General features: G+C 36.7%; 1 protein-coding gene across 2 annotated transcripts in view; it reads right to left on the reverse strand.

Moving 5' to 3' along the window:
* Positions 1 to 22,218, reverse strand: part of LOC123313042 (QRFP-like peptide receptor) — a 104,635-nt gene extending 82,417 nt beyond the window's left edge. The window contains exons 1-2 of one of the 2 annotated variants that reach the window (XM_044897730.1): positions 21,546 to 22,217; positions 14,735 to 15,204 (exon numbers count right to left, since the gene is read on the reverse strand). In XM_044897730.1, the coding sequence (XP_044753665.1) occupies positions 14,735 to 15,158 (424 nt within the window). In that variant the 5' untranslated portion in view covers positions 15,159 to 15,204; positions 21,546 to 22,217. Of the gene's footprint in view, positions 1 to 14,734; positions 15,205 to 21,545 lie in introns of both variants that reach the window. The other variant, XM_044897729.1, reaches the window with a different exon arrangement.
* Between the last annotated feature and the right edge of the window lie 823 nt (positions 22,219 to 23,041).

Here is a 23,041-nt window from a genome sequence, read left to right on the forward strand (position 1 = left end):
TCTTCATTCACAACAGAGAGGAGACCGTAGTTCAGGGTGAGTTGTCTCCGGTAATGACGAGAAATAATTCATGTTGGGAATGTCCCTCAATCTTGGCGAATGAACATGGAATGGCTCTCAAGAATTCCTCTGAAAAACTTTTATCTCTCCATGAATAATCATAATATTTGTCCGCAGTCTTATCTGGCGAATTAGTCGGTGTTTAATAATTTAATATCCGATTGTTATGGAACTGGGACGTAGATAACGCCCGAACTGACAAACGTGACTTTTTTTTGTACGATTCTTCGACGAATTCCAATTTTTTTGTGGGTAAGTAGTTGATGGGCTTGGCGATAGGACCAGGCAATAGGTTCATGGAAGTTCACATGTGGACAGTTAGGTTTTATGTCGGAAGATATGAAAATTGATGATAGATAAGGATATACAGAACTGGAGATTCTACAACGTAAGAATTTAAACGACCGTTTTAATGCAAAATTGCGAATAATCCCCGAATTTTCATGAATATCCTAGGAGCAACTTTGTTTCTCCACTCCCCATAAATACCTTTAATATACAGGCTGTCCCGAGTACAACATGCAACTATACTCTATCACATTTATTTTAGCAGTCGGTTGGCCATGAATTAATTTTCTCAAATTTTTGTAACTAGAACGGAGTAAGGTTGGCCCTCATGAAAAGCTGTTGATATCATAACGCCGTTGCCACAACTAATATCAATTTTTATTACGAAAATGCCGAAAGTGATTGAAAAAAGAGACAGGGTTTCAGTGAGTGCTATTTAGAATTCAGGTCCGCTCATTCAAATAGTTATACCATGATATTCTAAAATCCACAATACGTCAGATGGTAGCGAACATATTCAATGTAAGAGAATTTATATAATGTTTCATCTGAATCTAATCGACTTATATGTCAGCTGAATATTTCCACAATCAGAAAGATTGTGAATGAAGAGGATGCCAAAGAATTTCCTTCTATTGGGAGACCCAAAAATTTGGTGGCATTTGAGAATTTTATGTTCGAGTGAATTAATGCGAAAAGTTCACTACAGGATTTTCGATGAATGTCATCGTTGAATAAGTTCCCGAAAATTGATTTTTCTATTTTTCATTTGACTTGTCCTATACATTGTGAATGTCTTAAGGTACCAATAAATACCTAATTATTATTATATCAATGTGTTAGATGAACATCCACCAATACGCGCCAGTTGAAGTTCATCTTGACTTGAAACTTCCTTTAACTTATATTGATGCAAAATGATTTTTGTTGAAGAATTCAACATTCTTGCTATTATCTGTTAATTCCTTCGGGAGATACTCATTCCCAACCACTGCATCATATACATTTCATCTTCGGGTTAATATTTTTGAAATCTACAACTGATGTATCGTATTCAAACTTTAGCCAAAGAAGATAAGGAACATTAACTCTCCTCAAGCTAGTGCATATTATGATATTATACTGATCTCTTGTATTTTCCATGCAAATAACTGGATTTGGTATGCCTTCAATCAGTTTGTATAAACTTCAATAATGTTCGTCACATATTTTTCGAAGAGATTCGACCTTGTGATAAAATACGTAATAACAGAAACTTTTACGTAGAACGGGCAACAAAGCGTTGATTTAAAACCCAAAAATGTTTTGACAAGCGTCATAACCCCACATTTTCGTACTATATAGAGTGAAATGTATCAAATTTCCATGGCCAACCGAGTGGTAAAATGAAAGTGAATGGAGAATACATATGTGAAACTCAGCTATCCAAAATGCTAATTCGAAAATGATACACCAAAAATACCCTCATTAATTATTTCATGTCTGTGAAACGTGTCAAATAATAGAACAGGTACAAATCTGAGGTACTGTCGGCAAATATAGAAAAGAAGACTGCCTATTCATAAAAAATATACGCGAAGATGAATTACCGATCTCTCTAGCGGACCACAAACGCTACACCGTCTAAATATACGTGTTCTAAGTAATGACAAGACACCAAATGTTTTGAGTTAACTCTGATTTACCGTACGGTACACGGTCAATTTAAAAAATGGACTATTTGACAGTTTTACGAAGCGACATCACTTCGGAGTAATGGAATATACGCGGAAAGTGGACGCGAGTGCTTCTGGGCCCATGACCTGACTTCTATTTTGGTTGTTCCGGCGAAGTAAGTAAGCAATTCCGCTAGATTGCTAGAACATGCTCGAATTGAGAATAGAAAGACAAAGCAATATGTTCATCAAACCTGAAGTTCTCTGTTAATATCATCAAGAATATGCTGTAAGTTATAGTGCCACGAACTTCATGGTGGATTAACTAAAGGGAGCAAGTGTTATCTTGCAGTAACATGCCTCAATCCTCAGCAAGTTGATGAGGAAGTTGATTATATGCACATACAAGTAATTTCCTGCTTTCTGTGTTACTAGACTTGTCAGCTACCATTGACTACATATGTTAATTTCTTTGAAATTCATTGATTCAGTACACATACTGAAGGAATGATATTTCGAGAGAAGGAAATCATATATCTACTCGAAAACTGGTCAAAATCAAACCAACAAAGTTCATAGTTCTTTCGAGGAGGCTTCCTGAAGCTTGGCTGTTCATTTCATGGCTAAAATCCATAGTGAAATTGCGGATACTGGTCTATTCTCATTGACCAATCAGTTCATCGAATGACCAACCGAACACATATTGTATAACACGATATATATTTCGAATTGCTAAAAATTTCGTGAATATAAAATTCATTTTCAAGGAGAAATATGAAATCTTCCGCGGTTACCGTTGAATAAATTTCGACATCGATAAAAAAACGTCATTTCGAAAAGCTGGCACAATGGAACTGATGGCAGACCTCGATAAAAACAACAAATGGGGGCGTCAACATTGCAAGAGGAAAGTGATTCAGCTGTGGGCTGCAATTTATGATTCGAAGAAAATTTGCACAATCAATTCTCAATGAAAGATAGTCTTTTTAGGGGTTTTCCCATTAATAGCTCGATGATGATGAGAAGATGACCTCTGACTCAAGATTCACAATGAACTTTGCTAGAAGATGACACAATATTCAAAATCTTGTGGTAAATATTCGAAATTTTTTCCAAGAATCTCCTCTTAGTGGAAGCACAAAATAGTGAAACCTATTCAAAGTAGCAGTATTAATAATATACACAAATAAAAGACGAATTTCAAAGACAGAGAACACTCGCTATCATAAAATTAATATCCCAATTAATTATATTAGAGGCAACTGATTTGCATCAACTAATACACACACTTGAAGGTGTCGAAATAAACATCAAGTGAGAGATAAAGATAATGCATTGGCCAAACATAAACATTAACCAATCATCAAATGAACCAGGTGCATAGAGATAAACATAACTAACCCATTTTTCCAATTGCACTCGCTTATTTCTCGGTTTGTTCTGGTGCAGTTGTTTATCGAAGGCAAACCTGAATAAATACGGGCATTAATTGCTACTTATATTATGTACCTGGTGGCCCTTGAAATTTTTATGCAGCAGATAGTATGAGTTAGATGAATTCCTAGCCTTTTCGAATATACAATTTACTGCTTACATTGTGTTATTCAAAGAGGCAAAATTTTTTGAAAAGTGGACAGTGATAGAGTTGAAATTTTGCTTCATAATAGAGTTGATCTATTTGCATTCTTGGTTACCAAGAAGTTTCTCCAGTGAAAACGATCTCCAAGTGTCCATAAGAAAACTGGAAAGCAGTGACTTTTGGAAGTTTCTGTGTCTATATTTATATAATTTTTTTAATGTCTCTTGAGGCCAATATTCAGTTAGGTCCTGACAAGTACAAAGGATATTTCCATTTTAAAGGCGGCTTTATAGCTACAATTTTGTTTTCGTTCAGCGGTTGGGCTTCCTCGCTTTTCGCCGAAATATATGAGATAATTTCCGCTTATTATTCGGTTCGAGAAAAAATAGACCTCCAGAGACTGTTTCCTGCATTTTTCCGCCAAACTTCCGCGAAATATGGATAATGAAGTTTGTATCTTTTGGTACCAGGGCGGGAGAATCACGAAAGTGTGGATTTTTTCAATGCACGTAGTTGGAGGTTTTCTGGTATGAAATGAGGGACAAAGACTGAACAGAATTTTTATCATACCTGCATTATAATCCTTGCTCTACGAACAAAACGATCAAGAAAACTCAAGATATGAGTTGATGTTTTAAGATTTAAGGGTTACTGGGTAAATAAACTTTTCTTTCATGTGTCAAATCACTATACAGGGTGGGTCTTTGACTCGTACAAATATTTTAACAGTAGATTCTTGGGGTCAAAAGAAACACTTTTTTCCTTTGCCATTTTTTCTGAATCAGCTCGGTTTAAAAGATACAGGCTGTTGAAAAACCATAAAAAAATGTAATTTTCAGTTCTAACTCACGAACGGTTTCATCGAATAAAATGAATTTCGGAATATAGTTCTTCATTCATTCGATGAATCTTTTTTGAATACAAGATATTACCCACGTCCTCAAGTTTGCTCATTTTGACCATTACGTACCATAAAAATGCCAAAAATTCAAAGAACCTAATTTAGATGCTTTCTAATGAATATTTTAACGTTTTGTAAACTAAAAGTATTCTTCAGATTTTCTAGTATAATGAATGCACCGTTTTCGACTAAATTGATGTTCAAAAATAAAAAATATCTATGAAATTTAAATAATTGGGTACTTTGACCGAATGCAATTCTTTTTGAAAGATCCACACACAGATGTGTATATAGTGTCACAGATTTAGCTAGTTATTTAGGAGGTTATTTTGTTTTCCAGGGGTGGCAGAGCTCATTATGAAAACTTGAAATGGCTATATCTTTTTATCAGGGCCGAATTGGAAAAAATGGTATGAAAATAATGTTTCTTTTGACCACAAGAATCTACTGTTAAATATTCGTAAGAATCAAAGACTCAACCTGGATAAACTAAGTATACAATTGACCTCGCAATTTACTAATATTAACATAGAAAACAGAATACCAAGTATTAATGAAGTTAGTAGGAATTTCTAGAAATAATATTTGATCAAATCAGGATAAGGAAAGATCAGTTTTTCAACCATATCTACACAGTGGTTTTTGTATCTAACCAAAAAAGTTAGGTGGAGGTCTTCTCTAGCTGCAATTCTTTCTGATCCACGGACTCTAGCGGTACTTTGACAATAGGTACCAATTGAGATTCCTCATCCTCAAGAGGAAATCGACCATCTCATTAGGAGTATGCCTCGCGAAGTGTTTCTTAATGCATAATAAGACATCTTGGAAGTCTGTTACATACTATTGATTTTCCTTTTCTTCCTTCAGTTGGATTTTCATCAAATTTTGATCGATTACTTACGTAACACACGTGTATACGAAAAAATTGTTGTAATAAATTCATTAATAGTGGGTGTTCCTGAACTGTTATCTGGGTCACTTAGCATTGGCGTACCCAGAGGGGCTACGGTACTTAACTGCTCAAGAAATCAGAGAAATAAGTGAGTCTACCTCAAATAAAACGGTGCAAACGGGAATAAATGGTGTAAAGACATATTATGTATACAGGGGTATCATAATATACCGTTTTCATAATCTCGAAGATGTGCATCATAGACCTCCACTGTGACCTGTCTAACGCTAGTTGTTCCCGGTTATGATTGGCATTAACTGATTTTAAGGATTGATGTAGTGTATCCTCCTGGTTTCCGGGCTCCCTCTGTCAATTCGCCTTACAGAGCTATTTTGGGGAGTCTTGTGTCTTGCATCCTCAGAATGTGGCCGCTCCATCTGAGTCGGGCCCTCGTTACTTGAGTCTCAATTGTTATACAACTCGCGAGTTGCAAGACTTCTGCATTCGAAACTTTATGGAACCATCTGATGTGCATTATTTGTCTTAGATGACGTTGCTGCGTTTGTTCAAGCTGTTTAATATGTCGCCTGTAGTGCGTCCAGCTTTCGCTTCCGTGAAGAAGCGTTGGGAGGACCACTGCTTTGTAAACAGCTGTCTTGGACTTCAGATTGAGGTCGTGATTTTGAAACACTCTGTCCTTTAGCTTCCAGAATGCCCGTGATGCCGAATTGATACGGTTGTGTATTTCCGTGTCTAGGTTAGCCCTAGTATTTATGAAGCTTCCCAAGTATTTGAACTGCTCGACCTGTTCTAGAATTTGATCCTCCAGGCTGATATGTGTTTGAAGGCTTTCTGGCGGACTTACCAGGATTTTGGTTTTGTCGATATTGAGTCTGAGGCCTAAAACTTCGTATATATGTTTATAGGTGTCCACCATTATCTATAGATCCTCTGGGCTGCTAGCGATAAGTGCGCATTCCTCTGCATATTGAAGTTCCGTGATAAACTTTGAACGGGTTTCTGCTCTGAGGTTAAATAGGCCTCCATCAAATCTGAATCTTATTCCAACACCTCTTACAGGCATACTCATGTCAGCAATTATCGAGACAGCTATGGCGAAAATATTGAACAATAAAGGCGCTAACAGCAGCCTTGTTTTATTCCAGAGATGGTTGAGAAATGGTCGGTCGTAAAGCCATTATGCTGTATTCTAGCAGTGTTGTTGGTATGAAGGCTTTTACACCGGTATTTTTCGGGTACTCCAAGGTGTCCCATGATTTTCCATAGCGCTCTCCGATTCACCGAGTCGAAGTTACTTAAATCGATGTAGGCTGTATAGATCCTTGATTGTTGTTCACGGGCCTTCTCTTGCAGCTGTCGCAGTGTGGAAATTAGGTCCACCGTACCTCGATTTGGTCGAAAGCCTCACTGGGATTCAGGCAAAAGCTTTTCTAAGGGTGGAATCAGACGATTAGCCATAATCTTCGAGAGAATTTTGCCGGCCACGCTAATGGTTCCGTACGACCTTAGGAGTCGCCAGAACCGATCTTTCTCTCGAAATTACATAATTAAACGTATCGCGGTCTGCACTTCCTCACGGTGGCGAATTTTTATGCGTGTTTGTTCAAGCGTGGTCGTAAATTACACGACACACACACACACACACACACACAATCGGCGCGGATTTGCAAGGCAGAACCAGAACTAAAAATACCCACACACGTCTTTGATATCTATTCTACTTTTGCTTTTCTGGATTGTTAAAACGTCACGGTGTAAAACTTAATCACGTCGTTTCAGCGTTTCACGGTCGTTGAGACCGTGTCGAAACGAGGGGCCGTTCGGATTTGGGTTTCTGGGAATTATACGAGCCTTATTTTGGACAGGAAGGCTCCGATGTTGTTATCTTCTTCGCGTCACCTTGTTTTCTTCGAAACAATGTTCAAGTCACACTGTATAGTACACCCCTTTACTTTGTGATGTGGAGAAACTCTGTTGAAATATTAAGTTTGGGGTGAATCTCAAAATTTGGGGGTAGATAAGGTTGAAATCGATTATGCCGGGTTTAAAAATATTTTTTCTATTGATTTTACATTTTAAAGGGTAAAGAATGCAAAACAGCAACGTTTTGAACGAGCTTTTTTCATTTCGAAGTTGAAAAAAGTTGGAAAGGTCACCCCCGAGATCTAGTACTTTGACTAGTACAAAAATTTTAACAGTAGATTCTTGAGGTCAGAAGAAACACTTTTTTTCCACATCATTTTTTCCGATTCGGTCCTGATAAAAAGATATAGCCATTTTAAGTTTTCTTAATGAGCTGTGCCACCCCTGGAAAAACATATAACCTTCAGAAAAACTACCTAAATCTGTGGCACTACAAATCTGTAAATCTTTTGAATACAGAGTTGTATTCAGCCAAAGTGCCAATTTTTCAAATGTCACGGATATTTTTTATTTTTGTACATCAAATAACTCGAAAACGGCGCACTTTATGAGAAAATATGAAGAATACTTTTATTTTACAAAACGTTCAAATATTCATTAGTCAGCGACCAACTTTATTTCAAGAGTTGGGTTCCTTGAGGTTTTGGAATTTTTATGGTACGTCATGGTCATAATGAGAAAACTGGAAGACATGGATGATATATTGTGTTCGATAAAGATTCATCAAATAAATGAAAAACTATATTACGAAATTCATTTCATTTGATAACATTTTTATAAAGGTTTTTCAACAGCTTGTATCTTTCAAACCTAGCCGATTCAGAAAAAATGGTAGAGGAAAAAAGTGTTTCTTTTGACCTCAAGAATCAACTGTTGAAATATTTGTACGAGTCAAAGACTCACCTTGTATACATCAGTTGCGAACAAATTTAAGAGGTGATTCCTTGTCAAAAATAGTGTGGGTCTTTCATATATATTTTTTTGAGCAGCTCAGATACACTCTTCTAAGATGACATCTGAAAAGCAGTTTTAAGATATTTTTTCTTATGACCCCATAGACATAGATACATGGACTCTGCATTCCCATTCCATCTGTGCATAAAATATGGCCCAAAAAGTGACAGGGAGAAACCGAACATCAGGCCAGCTAGTTGTCTTTTTCTAGAATTTTGATTGGTCCATACTCACGTCTATGTCAACAGAAAAGAGACAGGTATTGGCCTGACGAGCTCTCTTTCTACAAAATAGCCAATTTTCATGCTAGTATTGCTCAGTCCAGGTCTCTATGTCTAAATATAAACCAGAGAAAAGGCAAAAAAAACATGTCACAATGATAATCTCCCACTGAATACATCAAAGTAACAAGCTCAAAACTGTTACTTTTAAGAAGAAGCTACAAGAGAGCTTATCTGTTCAAAATGAATCAAACTTTACTTCGAATAATGTTCATTCAATTTGTTCTGGAATAAATGCATTTTTGACAATAAAAAGCGGACTGAACTAGTTTGTACAGGGTGTACAAAATTCATTGTCTATTGAGGGGACCTCGAGAACTATTAGACCTAGAAGAAAATAGATGACACATTTCCTAGCTCTTTTTCGGAGAAACAAAAAATGGTAAAAACCGTAGCCTCCTGAGATACTCCGTTTTTGAGTTATCAGCAAATATTGAGAGTTTGACGAAGTTACAGATCTAAAACTTGAACTTCCTTAGGCACTTTTATACGTAAAATCTACTGAAAAAAACATTTTTTCCAATTTAAAAATAACAAATTCAATTAAAGTTTGCATTTCAAAAAACGAAAGCTCGCCTAATATTTTGAGCTCGTGGATCCTACGTGAAAAAGTGACTGTAGAAAGTTCAAGTTTCAGATCTGTAACCTCAAAGCAAAAAAGTTATGACAATTTTTCGAAATCGTCAAAACCTCATTGTTTGCTAATAACTCCAAAACGAAGAATCGTAGGAGGCTACGGTTTTCACCATTCTTGTTTCTCTGAAAAAGAGCTCGGAAATGTGCCATCCGTGTTCTTCTGACTCTTATAGTTCTCAAGATGCCCTCAGTGGACAACGTATTTTGCCCACCATGTACACCCAGTATCAAAAAACTGTTGAAAACGCTTAGTGTTTTCTACTATTTCAGGCCCTTTTTTGTGGAAACTTCATATTTTAGTGCACGAGTAGAGTCATTCGGGGCAACTGTGCGCACTTTTGCCTTTCAAGCCATACCCTGTTTCAAATATTGAAGCTAGGAAAATTAAAACATATTCATAAGATAGAGAATTTTCTAATCTAGAAGAAAACATCAAAAAGCAAACAAACAAAACGTTTTCTTTCCGCAAAAAAGAATTTAATAGAGAAAGTCGGAGTGCGTTCACATGCCCCGTATTGCGGGTAAGTGTGCGCACCCTCACGGGGTAAGTGACCGCAGTGCTTAGTGAACCACACAATCAAAACAAATTACAAAATAATGTCATCAAAATGTAACGATATTAGAGAAATGCTGTTTTTTGTCAATACAGAAGCGCTTTTTTACAAGCAGTGCATTATTGTTCGTGCCATAATTCTTGGTGAACACAACACTTGATACATTCCCCTGTTGGTGGCTCTTCATATTTTTCTGAACAAATAGGACAATATTGATCTAGTCTTAACCAAGAAAATCAACAATGTCATAATTTATTCCTCACTGAACTAATGCCCATATAATGAATCTATGCGCACACTTACCCGCGCACACTTTCCCCAGTAAGCCAAAATTTGAATTGACGTTCTTATAGAGTTGAGCAGCTAAGAAACCTAAAATTTTTTATTATATATTTAGATTAATATGCCCATGATCGAATAAAATATTGTTTAAGACTGAGGGATTCGGAACTTGGACCTGGCAGAATGTGCAGAGATGCTAAAAATTAACAAGAAAACTAGTAAATTTGATTGACTCGAAATAAAAAGTTGAAGAAACGTGGCACGGGGCACTCCTATGAAAAACTTATATGGCGATTCTGCGCCCTTGCTTCACCCAAATGAACCCCTCTTTCATACATTGCATATTCGAGATATACGCACTGCGCACACTTACCCACTGCGCTCAGTTACCCCGAATGACTCTATGTATTTTTTGACAAACACTCCATAGTTCCATAGTTCACCTGCAAATTTGCATTCTGCGAGAAGTTGTGGTGGGTTTGAGGGGCGGTATACCTCAAAACCTGCAAATCGTAGGCCGATGAGCTTAGTTTTATGCTTAGAATGATAAAAAATAATAAGTATATCGAAATATTACTTGTTCTTCGAGTTTTATCACCGAGAACTTCAGAAAAGTCCCCATTTTTAACACGTCATATCTCAGATTAAGGGGTGAATATTTGACCTAATGTTTCTTCACGAAATATGAGTGTTTTTGGCAAGGCATCACAACCTACATTGTTTCCGCATCTTTAGTAATTATCAGCCGCACTTTTTTCAACTGTCATCTTCTATGGGTGATCAAACAATAGTGCCATTATTTTTTCAAACGGAAGTAACGAATAATTTTCGTATCTCCCAGTTTTTCCCCTAAAAAACAGATTAACGAAGTGAAAAACCTTGTCAGCTGACAGAAACGATACTCTCATATTGAAACAAAGGGATTTATATGGCCAACTCTCCGAAAATTAGGCCGACGAGCCCCTGCGTGATCAGATCTCGATTAGGAAACGATTTATTTTGTGGCAATAGTTTCGTCCGATGCGAAAAACTTCTGTATCATCGCGACCAGTTCGCTCGGTCAACGGCCAACCGCGATTTATGTCCGCGACTACGCTTTTTTCACGGACTGTGCTATCCAAGGAATCAAAGGTTACCAAGGTCAGAAAGCGTCGCATCGGGACCGGAGAAACGGGAAAATGATGAGAATTGATGTTCCCTCTGGAGCTTCCTCCTTCATCGGGGAATAATTTATCTCTAATATTCATCCCCGGGGTCGGGGAGTTAATCAGGGTCGGCTCTTGATGTAAGCATCAGACGACGTTGTCCTTGAGTACTCCCCTGACCGCCTTACCGATCGGATTTCAAGTCTGAGGTGCTTGGAATTTCAAGATTGGTTCTCTCGGGAATCAGGAAAAATTAATGTTTATGCAATGAGGTCCTCGATGAGATTATTCGAATTAGCTAGAGCTAGAGATCCTCTGCCTTTCCAATTTTCATAACATGAATTTAATCGATAATTTCACGAGCTTTGTGCAACTGTTATCCATTACGTGGATACATTGAAAAATTCTTAGCCTACTATAGAACCAAACGAAATTTCAAGGAATTCTTGAGAGCCATTCCATGTTTATTCGCCAAGATTGAGGGACATTCCTAACATGAATTATTTCTCGTCATTACCGGAGACAACTCACCCTGAACTACGGTCTCCTTTCTGTTGTGAATGAAGAAAAACAAGCGGGTTTAAACTTTTGGGATTTAATACTGGATGATGTCTGGATGCTGTTGAAGGGATTGGAAAAACTTGAGGCTCTTAATGAAAAAAGATATGTAGATATCGTGTATCAAAAATACACTGCTCAACAGTGAAGAATTGCGTACTTGTTATACGAGGATATATTGAAAAATTCTTAGCTTATTATAGAACCAAACAATTTCAATGTCAAAATGTTTTATTACTCAACATATTCTTCTCTTAATTGGAAACATTTATTACAGCGAACCTGCGTCTCTAGACCTTTAAAAAAAAAGACTCTTCTTGCTCTGCAAACCAGACCAAACAGCTTTTATTACCTCCTCGTTGGAGGAAAATTTACTACCTTTTAAACTTTTTTCAGTTGAGGAAAAAGATGATAGTCGAATGGAGCCAAATCTGGAGAATAAGGGGGTTGTTCTAGTAATTCAAACCGTAAATTACGAATTTTTTGCATGGCAACATGAGATTTGTGTGCAGGGGTGTTGTCCTGCAAAAACAAAACACCTTTGGATAGCTTTCCGCGTCTTTTCTCTTTAATTTCTTCCCGTAGAGTGGTCAGTAATGTCGAATAGTAATCTCCGGTTATTGTTCTACCATTATCCAAAAAATCAATCATGATTACTCCATGGCAATCCCAAAAAACTGAAGCAAGAACTTTTCCAGCAGATTTTTGGACACGAAACTTCTTAGGTCTTCGAGAACCAGAGTGTCGCCATTCCATCGATTGTTGCTTCGTTTCTGGATCGTAGAAATATACCCAAGTCTCATCCATAGTAACAATTCGGTTTACGAAGTCTACATCGTTTTCAAATCGAGCACAGATCGAACGCGATGCTTCTACCCTTGCACGCTTTTGGTCAACATTCAAACATTTGGGGTTCCAATTTGCAGCAATTTTTCTCATGTCCAAATTGACGTGAACAGCTTTCATTACCTCCTCGTTGAAAGAAAATTTACGAACTTTTAAATATTTTTTTCAGTTGAGGAAAGAGATGATAGTCGGATGTAGCCAAATCTGGTGAATAAGGGGGGTGTTACAGTAATTCAAACCCTAAAACCCGAATTTTTTGCATGGCAATACGAGATTTGTGTGCGGGGGCGTTGTCCTGCAAAAACAAAACACCTTTGGATAACTTTCCGTGTTTTTCTCCTTAATTTTTTTCCCGTAGACTGGTCAGTAATGTCGAACAGTAATATCTGGTTATTGTTCTACCCTTATCCAAAAAATCAATTATGATTCCTCCATGGCAATCCCAAAAAACTGAAGCAAGAACTTTTTCAGCAGATTTTTGGACACGAAACTTCTAAGGTCTTCGAGAACCAGAGTTTCGCCATTCCATCGATTGTTGCTTCGTTTCTGGATAGTAGAAATGTGCCCAAGTCTCATCCAATTTTTCTCATGTCCAAATTGACGTGAACTATATGATTAAAGCGTTCGTATGAAATATTCAGTGCTTCAGATATCCGTTTTAGCCCAATTCGACGGTTTGATAAAATCATGTCATGAACTGCATCAATATTTTCGGGGACTGACACAGAAACTGGCCTTCCCGATCGGTCATCATTTTCAATGGAGAATTTACCTCTTTTGAAGCTTGCACTCCAATTTTTCACTGTCGCATACGAAGGACATTGACCACCAAGGGTATTAGGCATATCTTCGTAAATCTACTTACCTCTTAACCCTTTTAAATACTGGTACTTGATGATGGCTAAATACTCCAATTTATCGATTTTCACAATTTCGGTGGACATCTTCTTTCTTTTAATTTATTGCGTAACTCTGTTTTACTTTTTTAACCTCAAACTTTACACTGACACTTCTAATGAGTTATTGTTCGTTGCTATAGTAACGCAATATTTTTTATGCATGGAAGTGGTCTAGGCTAACTAGATATCAATACATCCTCGTAGATCTCTTCCAGCTTGTTAGCAATTTTTAGGAACCAAAACAAAAATTCTCCTGGTCTAATGATGTCGACAGTATTTGTCTACCGGACAAAATTATTCTTCGATACTCATAACACAAGGGTGAAAGTGCGGGTTGAAGCCAGTATTTTTATGAGCCAATGCGAACCCTTGTCCGAGAAACCTCATCGTTATTCAACGGAATATCGTGGAAACCGCTTCAAGGATATCTCCAAACTGTTGGGACCCTCACATTCAATCTCTATACCCGTTTTACATATTCGATTAGTTTCGTCTTGCCGAAAATTGACACAGTTATTCGGTTATGGGACCCTTAGAAGGGGTCAACCCAATAATATTCATATTAACACATGAACTCAACAGGAAAAAGAAGATCTTATGGTACCTACTTTGTATGTTGTTCTGTACCAGAAAGTAGTATTCGATTCAAACCATGAATTTTGTGATTATTATGTGTATTCACCAAGAACAGACACTAGAAGACTAGGATAATTTTAGGGCTATATTGCATATATAGCCCTAAAATTTCCGCATCTTTCTTGAATTGGGTTGTGAATTTTAGGTCAACCTAACATATAGAACTTTTTGTTATTATCTCACGTTTTTCTGCTCTTGTTTTTTTCATTTCAGATACAATTTTTTGGTAACTTGGAGAATACTCCCTGGATTTTCTTTTGCTTCGAGGAAAGGATCCATTTTTGCAGTGCAAGATGCCTTCAATATGAAATATTTCAGCTTATTTTGTAGACAGTTTCATCTCTTTCAATCCACTACACTTACGAGAAGGAAGGTTTTTTTTACTAGGGTTTCTCCCTAAGCTCTTGTATCATACTCCAATTTGTATGGTACCCCGTTACGCTAACCTCTGCTAGAACTGTATATCATACACATGCTATAATAATTGTTTGACGTTGAAACTTGTAAAGTAAACGGTCAAATACTCGAATCTGATTTTGGAAATAGTTCGAGCAAATAATGAACATGAAATTGTCCATCCAAACTATCGCAACCACTAAAACGTGTAAAAATAAAGGTACTCACACATCTCCCGTCCCAGCACCCACGTCTCCAAGGCCGAATTGACCTCCACCAGCACCGTGGGGGTGCACACCAACAGCACCATGAGGTCGGCGACGGCAAGGTTCACCAGGAATATGTTGGTGCTGTTTCGCATGTCTTTCGTCTTAAAAATAACTATGGGCACCATGACGTTACCGATAACACCTAAACACATAATGATGATGCAGAACACCATGGATATCACCCTTAGGTACGTGGGGAAGACCGGCGTCTTGAAGTTGGTGAAGGTCAAGTTGGTGCCGTTGGGGAAGGTGCCGTTGAAGAAGAAGTCATCCTCGGTGGTGGACAGGTAGAGGAAGTTGCTGGTGGTCTCATTGAAGTCGAAGGCGGTGGTTGGATTGAATGATGAGGTCGTCGAAGGTAAGGCTAGCAGTGTTGAAATCATGTCATCATTTTCGTGGTTACGGCTCGCAGAGGGGGTGGTTCGTCATCTGGAAGATGAAGGGAGGGAGTAGATGCATTAAAGACCATAGAGTCTTACATGTATAGAGATAAAGTGATCCAAAAATGTCGCAATAGATTCTTACTTTCCGCCCTCATGAGTTTCATGAAGGCCATATCTCAAACTTATTCTAGGGGAGAGTTCCTTTGAATCGGACGGCCCATGAACCGGACGATACAGTTTTCTACTACACTCGATGGTAATTTAGCACCCTTTACGTAAATCCCATTTTTGCAACAAGGCGCGAGCCACAAGGTCGGCCATTTTCCAAGTGATATCGATCGATGTTGCAAAAATAGGATTTACGTAAAGGATGCTAAATTACTATCGAGTGTAGTAGAAAACTGTAGCGTCCGGTTCATGGGCCGTCCGATTCAAAGGAACTCTCCCCTACAACTGAAGGTGTTCTCAATGATAATTATTTTTATCAGAATTATGCATGCATATGTTATCCATTTTCTACGATTTTCTTCAATACAGATGTTTTTTCCCAGCATGAATAAAAAAAGATGATATTATCAGATTTTGAATGTATTGGCTCCATTCTAAAATCAGTTGTTCTCGATCAATTCTAGTGATCAATAGTTTTTCTTTCGTTTGATTTTCTACACTCGATCGCTATGCAACGCGAAAAACGCAATTTGACCCAAGAGGAATGTGCCCAAGCGGTAGTTTTGCGAGAAGAAGGGTGGACCATACACAAGAATTGCAGAAAGGTTTGTAGTTTCCCATACAAGTGTGTCCAGAATGTTGCAGCGATTCAGGGAGACAGGTATGAATGTCCGAAGACCAGGACAGGGTAGACCACGGGTAACAACTGCCATTCAAGAACGCCTCCTTCAAATTCAGCTTGAGCAAACTCATCAGGTGGAAATTAGCACTCAGACGATAAGAAATCACCTCAGAGAATATGATTAAAGGCCTCGTGTCGCGGCAAGAGGCCCAGCTCTTACCCCAGCCCATCGAAGGGCGCGTTTGGATTTTGCGAGAGAGCATATCCATTGGGAAGAGGCCGATTGGGAAAGAGTTCTCTTCACAGATGAGTCTAGATTCTGCCTCTACCATTGTGATCGACGTTCCCTTGTATACAGACGTCCACATGAAAGATATGCTCAGTGCAATTTCCTGAATACTACTGGTTTCGGGGAAGGATCGATTATGGTATGGGGTGGAATATCTTTGACTGCTCGCACAGACCTAGTGGTCGTTGATAATGGAGCTATGAATGCTGATAAGTATATAAGGAACATTCTTGAAGAGCATGTAGTGCTGACACAATTTAGGAGCATAAAGTTCATTATCTATCAATGAAAATGACCTGCCAACTTGACCGAACAAGTTTTTGAGTTTTTTTATTGGAAGAACAATTAGAGAGACGACTCATATTACATATTCTGAATCAGAAAGAACTGGAATAGGTAAGAATAACACAGGGCTTATATTTAAAAAAATAAAAATTATTACTATATGACTGAAGTGGCGGACTGAAAAAAATCTTTGACTACGAATTCAACATGAAAAGTGTCTATAGAATGTAACATTTGTTTTTTGATATCACTGATACTTTACGAAATAAAAGCATCAGTACGAAGAGCCGAAAAATGAGTTTTCACTTATAACTTGAAAACAAAAGAAAATAGAAGGGTGCGGTTTTGGTCATTGAAAATCTTTTGAAAATCGAGGTCGGCATCGTGTCATCCATTTTTCCCTATCAGTTGCAGAGCTGTCATTCAATCCCATCGAATTTTGCCCACCCTGTACAGCATTACCAAAAATTTGATTTGAGTGCAAAAAATGAGTTTCCTCTCGAATATCCATTTCAGTTCTTGATCAGTGCGAGAAGCACAAATATCAGAAAATGGGGAATTGAAAAATGTGATAATTTTAAGTCAGAACCTCGAGTGAATCACCTGAGCTTATGCTAGAATAATAAGTCTGTGACATTAACGGATAACATTGCACGAAAAAATCGAACATCCACGTCTAATTTTAGGCAGTGGCTCCCGAAATAAATCGCGAACCAGCGTCGGAAAAATTATTATAATACACCGTTGGAAACCAAAGCTTTTAATTCCGAAATGTAAATAAGTTTTGACAAACGGTGTCATCAGTTATTCAGGCTGTTGCCAACTAGATGAAATCCTCGCTCTCCAGGAAGGATATCTGAACTAATTAGTAACGATTTGGGAGATTTTTCAGACGATTATTTTTGGGGGATTTTAAGCGGTGATTGATACCACTGACAAGTGTGTGATTAGTGGCAATATGTCGAGGAAAAGTTGGGGAATGGACTGGTTCTTGTTGCGAGGAAAAATAAATCTCAATGATCGTATAATTCGTTGTCAGGAATGAGATGTCAGTGGCAGTTGCCAATGCGAATGGCTTGATTGATAGGGGAATTTTTTTTAAGTGCGATTACTACGAATTTCACATAATCACTCATGGAATTGTGGGGAAACGAAAAATTCAATCTTTTGTTACTCTGCCATGCAAGATTTATGTATTGAATTGAGTAATGGGGTGTTCCACCCAAAAACGATCTAGCAAAATGAAGTTATATTTCAGTAATGGAGGAAAAAGAAATTTTCTTTACTTCTATAATTCTTCAAGTGAAACCACAATAACAATTGTTTATTTTGTTAGGCGTTGTGGTTGACCTTGAATTTTATATTTTTAGCGAATAATATTATATTTTTATCAGATACCAGAGTAAAATTCATTGTTTTTAATGATGACGAACAATATCGATTTTTCGTAATCAAGTCTTGAATGAAGCCATTTATTTCAAGCTTTTATGGCAGACGCTGAATAAGCCTCGGAGGATATTATAACAGATAGGACAACATGATCCAGTTCAACTTCGAAAATTCTATGAAAAAGACTGTGAGGGCATGAGTCTTTTTCGAAGATAACCTACGATTGCCAATTTTAACATTTTTAATAATTTAATGTAAAATAATTCTTCATTTTAAGAGAACTCCTGACTGGCATGGAATTAATAAGAAAATGAATGTGACATCAAATGAAATCTACCCTACTTCGAAGCCAACCGATTTCCATGACACTTTGATTTCAGGGAAGAAAAATATTCAAGGTACGCGCTATTTTTCGTAATCTCTTTAAAAAGATCCTGTTTAATCTACAGTGCAATGAAGAACGAGGAAAATCTGCTCTAAAATAGAGGTTTGAAGATTTTTACCAAAAGCTTCTGATATAGGTACAGACCTTCATTTAATTTTCTAATACAGGGTGAGTCTTTGACTGCTACAAATATTTTAACAGTAAATTCCTGAGGTCAAAAGAAATACTTCTTCCTATATGTACCATTTTTTCTGATTCGGCCATGATGAAAAGATATAGCCATTTTAAGTTTTCATAATGAGCTGTGCCACCCCTGGAAAAACAAAATTACCTTCAGAATAACTAGCTAAATCTGTGACACTACACATTTGTGGATCTTTTAAACAGAGTTGTATTCAGCCAAAGTACCCAAATTTTCAAATTTCACAGATACTTTTTGATTTTTGAACATCAAATTACTCGAAAACGTCGTATTATACGAAAAAATATGAAGAATACTTTTATTTTACAAAGCGTTCAAATATTCATTAGCTAGCATCCAACTGAGTTGCAAGAGTTGGGTTCTTTGAATTTTTGGTATTTTTATGGTACGTAATGGTCATAATGAGAAAACTGGCACACGTGGGTGATATCTTGTGTTCGAAAAAGATTCATCAAATAAGTGAAACACTATATTCCGAAATTCATTTCATTCGATAAAACCGTTTGTGAGATATAGCTAAAAATAGCATTTTTTTATGGTTTTTCAACAGCCTGTATCTTTTAAACCGAGCCGATTCGGAAGAAATGGTAAAGAAGAAAAGGGTTTCTTTTGACCTCAAGAATCTACCGTTGAAATATTTATACGAGTCAAAGACTCACCCTGTATAATGGTTTTAACTTTACAGCTTTTTCCAATTTTCCTGGAACAAACTGAAATGGAAAGCTTCAAAGGCAATCCAATTGCCTTTCAAATCACCGTGCCGCTAACCTAGAAAACCCATCCTATTTCTCAACTATCAGGGAGAAGGAATCGATCGCTGTTTATCTTCCTTTGATAGCGGCAAACGAGAGAAAAACTATTATCTCATTAGAGAAGGAAACGTTTATCAATTAGCGGCCTGCAGTTGCCCAATTTCCTCGGTGTCGCTTCTTGAACGATTTTTGGGCAACCGTGTGTTTATTTTAGATTCCGTTTGCGGTCGCTGATGGGTAGCATTTGGTCTGATGAAGAGTTAACATGTTTGACGTTCTCGCACAGGAAACGTTGCAAAATCGACCTAAAATCGGAAATAGGGAAATGGAACGGATTGATAACTTCTGATGCGGACAATCTACAGGCTGCCTCGAAATTAATGGAAAAGAATTTGTTCGCCGATTCTCGAAAAAAAATTAGAAGACCACCTTTATTCATTTTTGCCAGGAGACCCCTGTTTTGGAGTTATAGCATCCTGAATTTCACCCTCTATACCTGGTAGGTATATGTACAGGATGGGCAAAATTCGTTATCTACTGAGGAGATCTCGAGAACTGTAGGAGCTAGAAGAAAACAGATGACACATCCTCAAGCTCTTTTTTCCTGACTAATCCAAATCTGATAACAGAATCGGTCTATCATTTCTAAATTTTGAGTTATGAATAAAAATTGAGACAAAATCTCGGGATGCCCTCAGTAGACAACGAATTTTGCCCACCCTGTACAGTTCCCCGTGACTGGCCTTGAATGTAATGCTCGATATAATGTGTATGTATGATTAGGGAAAAATATTTTTTAGCTGTGGCTATTTTACAAGAAGTGGAACGAAAAAGCATTTTGGAACGTCAAATTATTCCTAATTTTCTGATGAAACTTTTTCAAAACTCATAATTTTTCTCTGCCAAAATATGAATTTAACCTTTTTTCTAGATGCTTCCTGTATTATAATGTCAAAAAATCACTTATTCATAATGTCACTATGTCGATGTTTATGAATGATATCGATAATCTGTCATTAATATTCGTCTATACCAGATATGCAAAAATAATAAATGGATGATGAATCCTAAAATACAGCCTGCACGAATGAATAAAATCAACATCCGCATTCCTGAAGACGCTAAGTTCCTCATCACATTTTCTGATATTTTACAAAGAATTGTTACGATTTGATGTACATGTGAATTTTTCTTTTGAAATCAATTAACAAAAAAAGTGATAGAAATAGAGAAATATTTATTTTTTAATCAGATGAAAGAATATTCAAGAAATAGAGAAGAAATTAATGCTATTGTCACTGTCAATTATTGTATTGCGGAAATATAATCGTCAATCAGTCCTTTTAAAGGATGGTTATGATTTTGCATTGATTCTAAACAGATAAGCAAATAACTTTTACTTCGCAAGGTGAAATGAGAGGCAGAAACTAATATTGCGAATATATCAAGAATCATTTGGAAGTAACAAGATTAGCACTGATAAAAAATTCAGAAAATGTATCGCAATCGTTTACATATTTTATTAGATAAACCTAGAGCGGGAAATTTACTGGTTATGGATCTTGTGTTCTCCTCCAAAATTTTCACAAATTAAACATGAAATTTTGACTAAAAATCAATAATAATACATCATTTTCTTCATTTCATTCGAGATACCATCTTTTTGTAAAAAAAATTTGACTACAAAAAAGTTTGATTCATTTGAAATTATAATAATGATAGTGTTTTCATGAATCCTTGTCATCTACATACAGTTAGCTTATAGAATTCCTTATTTTCATCATTATCATTCCCTCAAAATCTCCCAAAACAGTATCCAAAATTATTGAGAAAAAAGAAAATATGAAATTTCAGTCATTCCACGTCAGTTTATGATAATTGACAGAATATATTTTCATTGCAAATTATCAAGAACAGCACCTTGTATTTGAAATTTCTTCATCCATATTTCTCTCAAGATAAATTTTTATATCTAATATCCAGATTGATTTTTCACTTGGATATATTCGAAAATTGGAAAGCCAGTATTTTCCGAAAGGATTCGATGTAATAATAAAAAAAATTGCATTTCAAGCATTCAAAATAAAAATTTCAAATTCAGAAACAATTCTGAATATATAGCTGGAATTTCTCCAAATCTTGCAAAACCTAATGTTCCTATGACAGCTAATAAATGAACGTCCTAATAAATATCAACAAATGGGTATATAAATCTATTGGATCATTCAACAAATCAAAACTTTCGTTAAATTTCAATCTCCGAAAAACCTCTGGTCTCCTCAATCCAAAACCTACTTGGTTATGAAGAAGCACATCAATTCTTTCAGCCTCGAAGAACGAAGCACTTTGAGGAATCAAAACACGTAAACTAATCAGAACAAGACAATCACACACGCATTAAAAAATCATAGAAGTCTTTCAAAAAAGTCTAAAATATTTTAATTTCATCAACTTATGTCGAATTCAGTCATATTTTTGTCAGGGAAATTTTCGCGATAAAATCTGCCCAAACGTTCGCGAGTTCGAGCCCTATGAGCGGCCTTCGCGTCCGTCTAAAGCCCAACAAGCTTTGAAAACGCACTGCCGGAGAGCGTTTTCTGAATAGCCGCTCTTTCATTCAAGCCCACTATCTAGCTGTTCGTCTTTTATCAGCGGCCAATAGGGTTTCGAGTTTTGGGAGCGCACGCTCAGCCACCACGCGGTTTCAGATTCAGACCGCCGTGAATCACGTTTGTTTTTGTTTCGGATTTCGCGGGTACACCGCGAAATTCAAGATTTTCCAATGATTTATGTCACAGTCTGCAGATTGAGTTAATTATTGCAACATATTATTAACTGCGACGGAATGGTTAATTAATAGGGTCTTGAAAGCTTCTGGAGGTGTGACAGGTATCAAAATAAAAATGCTTTCAGGGTTCCAATCGCAAATTATGGGTGTGCAATAAATTTTCATGTCTCTCAATTATACCGATTGTGTTTTCGACTCCTTGATCAATTTCAACACTCGTGGAATAGAACACTTTTTTTTCAGTTGCTTTTTTGACACATCAAAAATTCATAAATAAAGAAACAGAAAGTCCTTTTTCCGAAAACTTTATTCTGGTGGCTGACGACTACTTTCGAGACTTCAACATGGTTTCAGACCAAAAATCAAATTTTCAAGTCTATGACGTAAATTTAATGGAAAAACATTAATGAAAAACTAACTCAGTGAATAAACAACTAATTAGAAAAAAACAGATGAAGTTTTGTTTCATTACTTTAAATAAAAAATAAAACCTAACATATACAGAATAACAAGTTTCACAAAGTTTGCAATAAAAACGTAGATTTGGTTGAAAAAATGAAAAAAAAATTTTGTGAAAATCATATACATAATTTGTCTCAAGTTTAAACCAAGGAAATTAAAGAATACATTGTAAGGTAGGTATTCAAGCTTTCAAATTAGAATATCGTTCTTAATTGTCTATACAACTTTTCTTAATAAACATTTTCGACAACTCAGAAAATAAGGGAGGTCCACATTTGATCAAAATCTTTGTTTTTTATTGAACTTTCATTTGGCGGTTCGAAATTTCGACAACTCCAGTTGCAATTACGTTGACAATATTCATATAGGAACACTGGAGATAAAACAGGGGTAGAGGATGTGTTCTGAAGGATCAAAACAAGTTTTAACGAGACTATACTCCATTCACATTTATTTTAGCAGTCGGTTGGCCATGAAATAATTTTCTCAAAATTTTACAACTAGAACGGAGTAAGGTTGGCACTCATGAAATGTCGTTAAT

Source organism: Coccinella septempunctata, chromosome 5 (genome assembly GCF_907165205.1).
Source record: "Coccinella septempunctata chromosome 5, icCocSept1.1, whole genome shotgun sequence".
NCBI lineage: Eukaryota > Metazoa > Arthropoda > Insecta > Coleoptera > Coccinellidae > Coccinella > Coccinella septempunctata.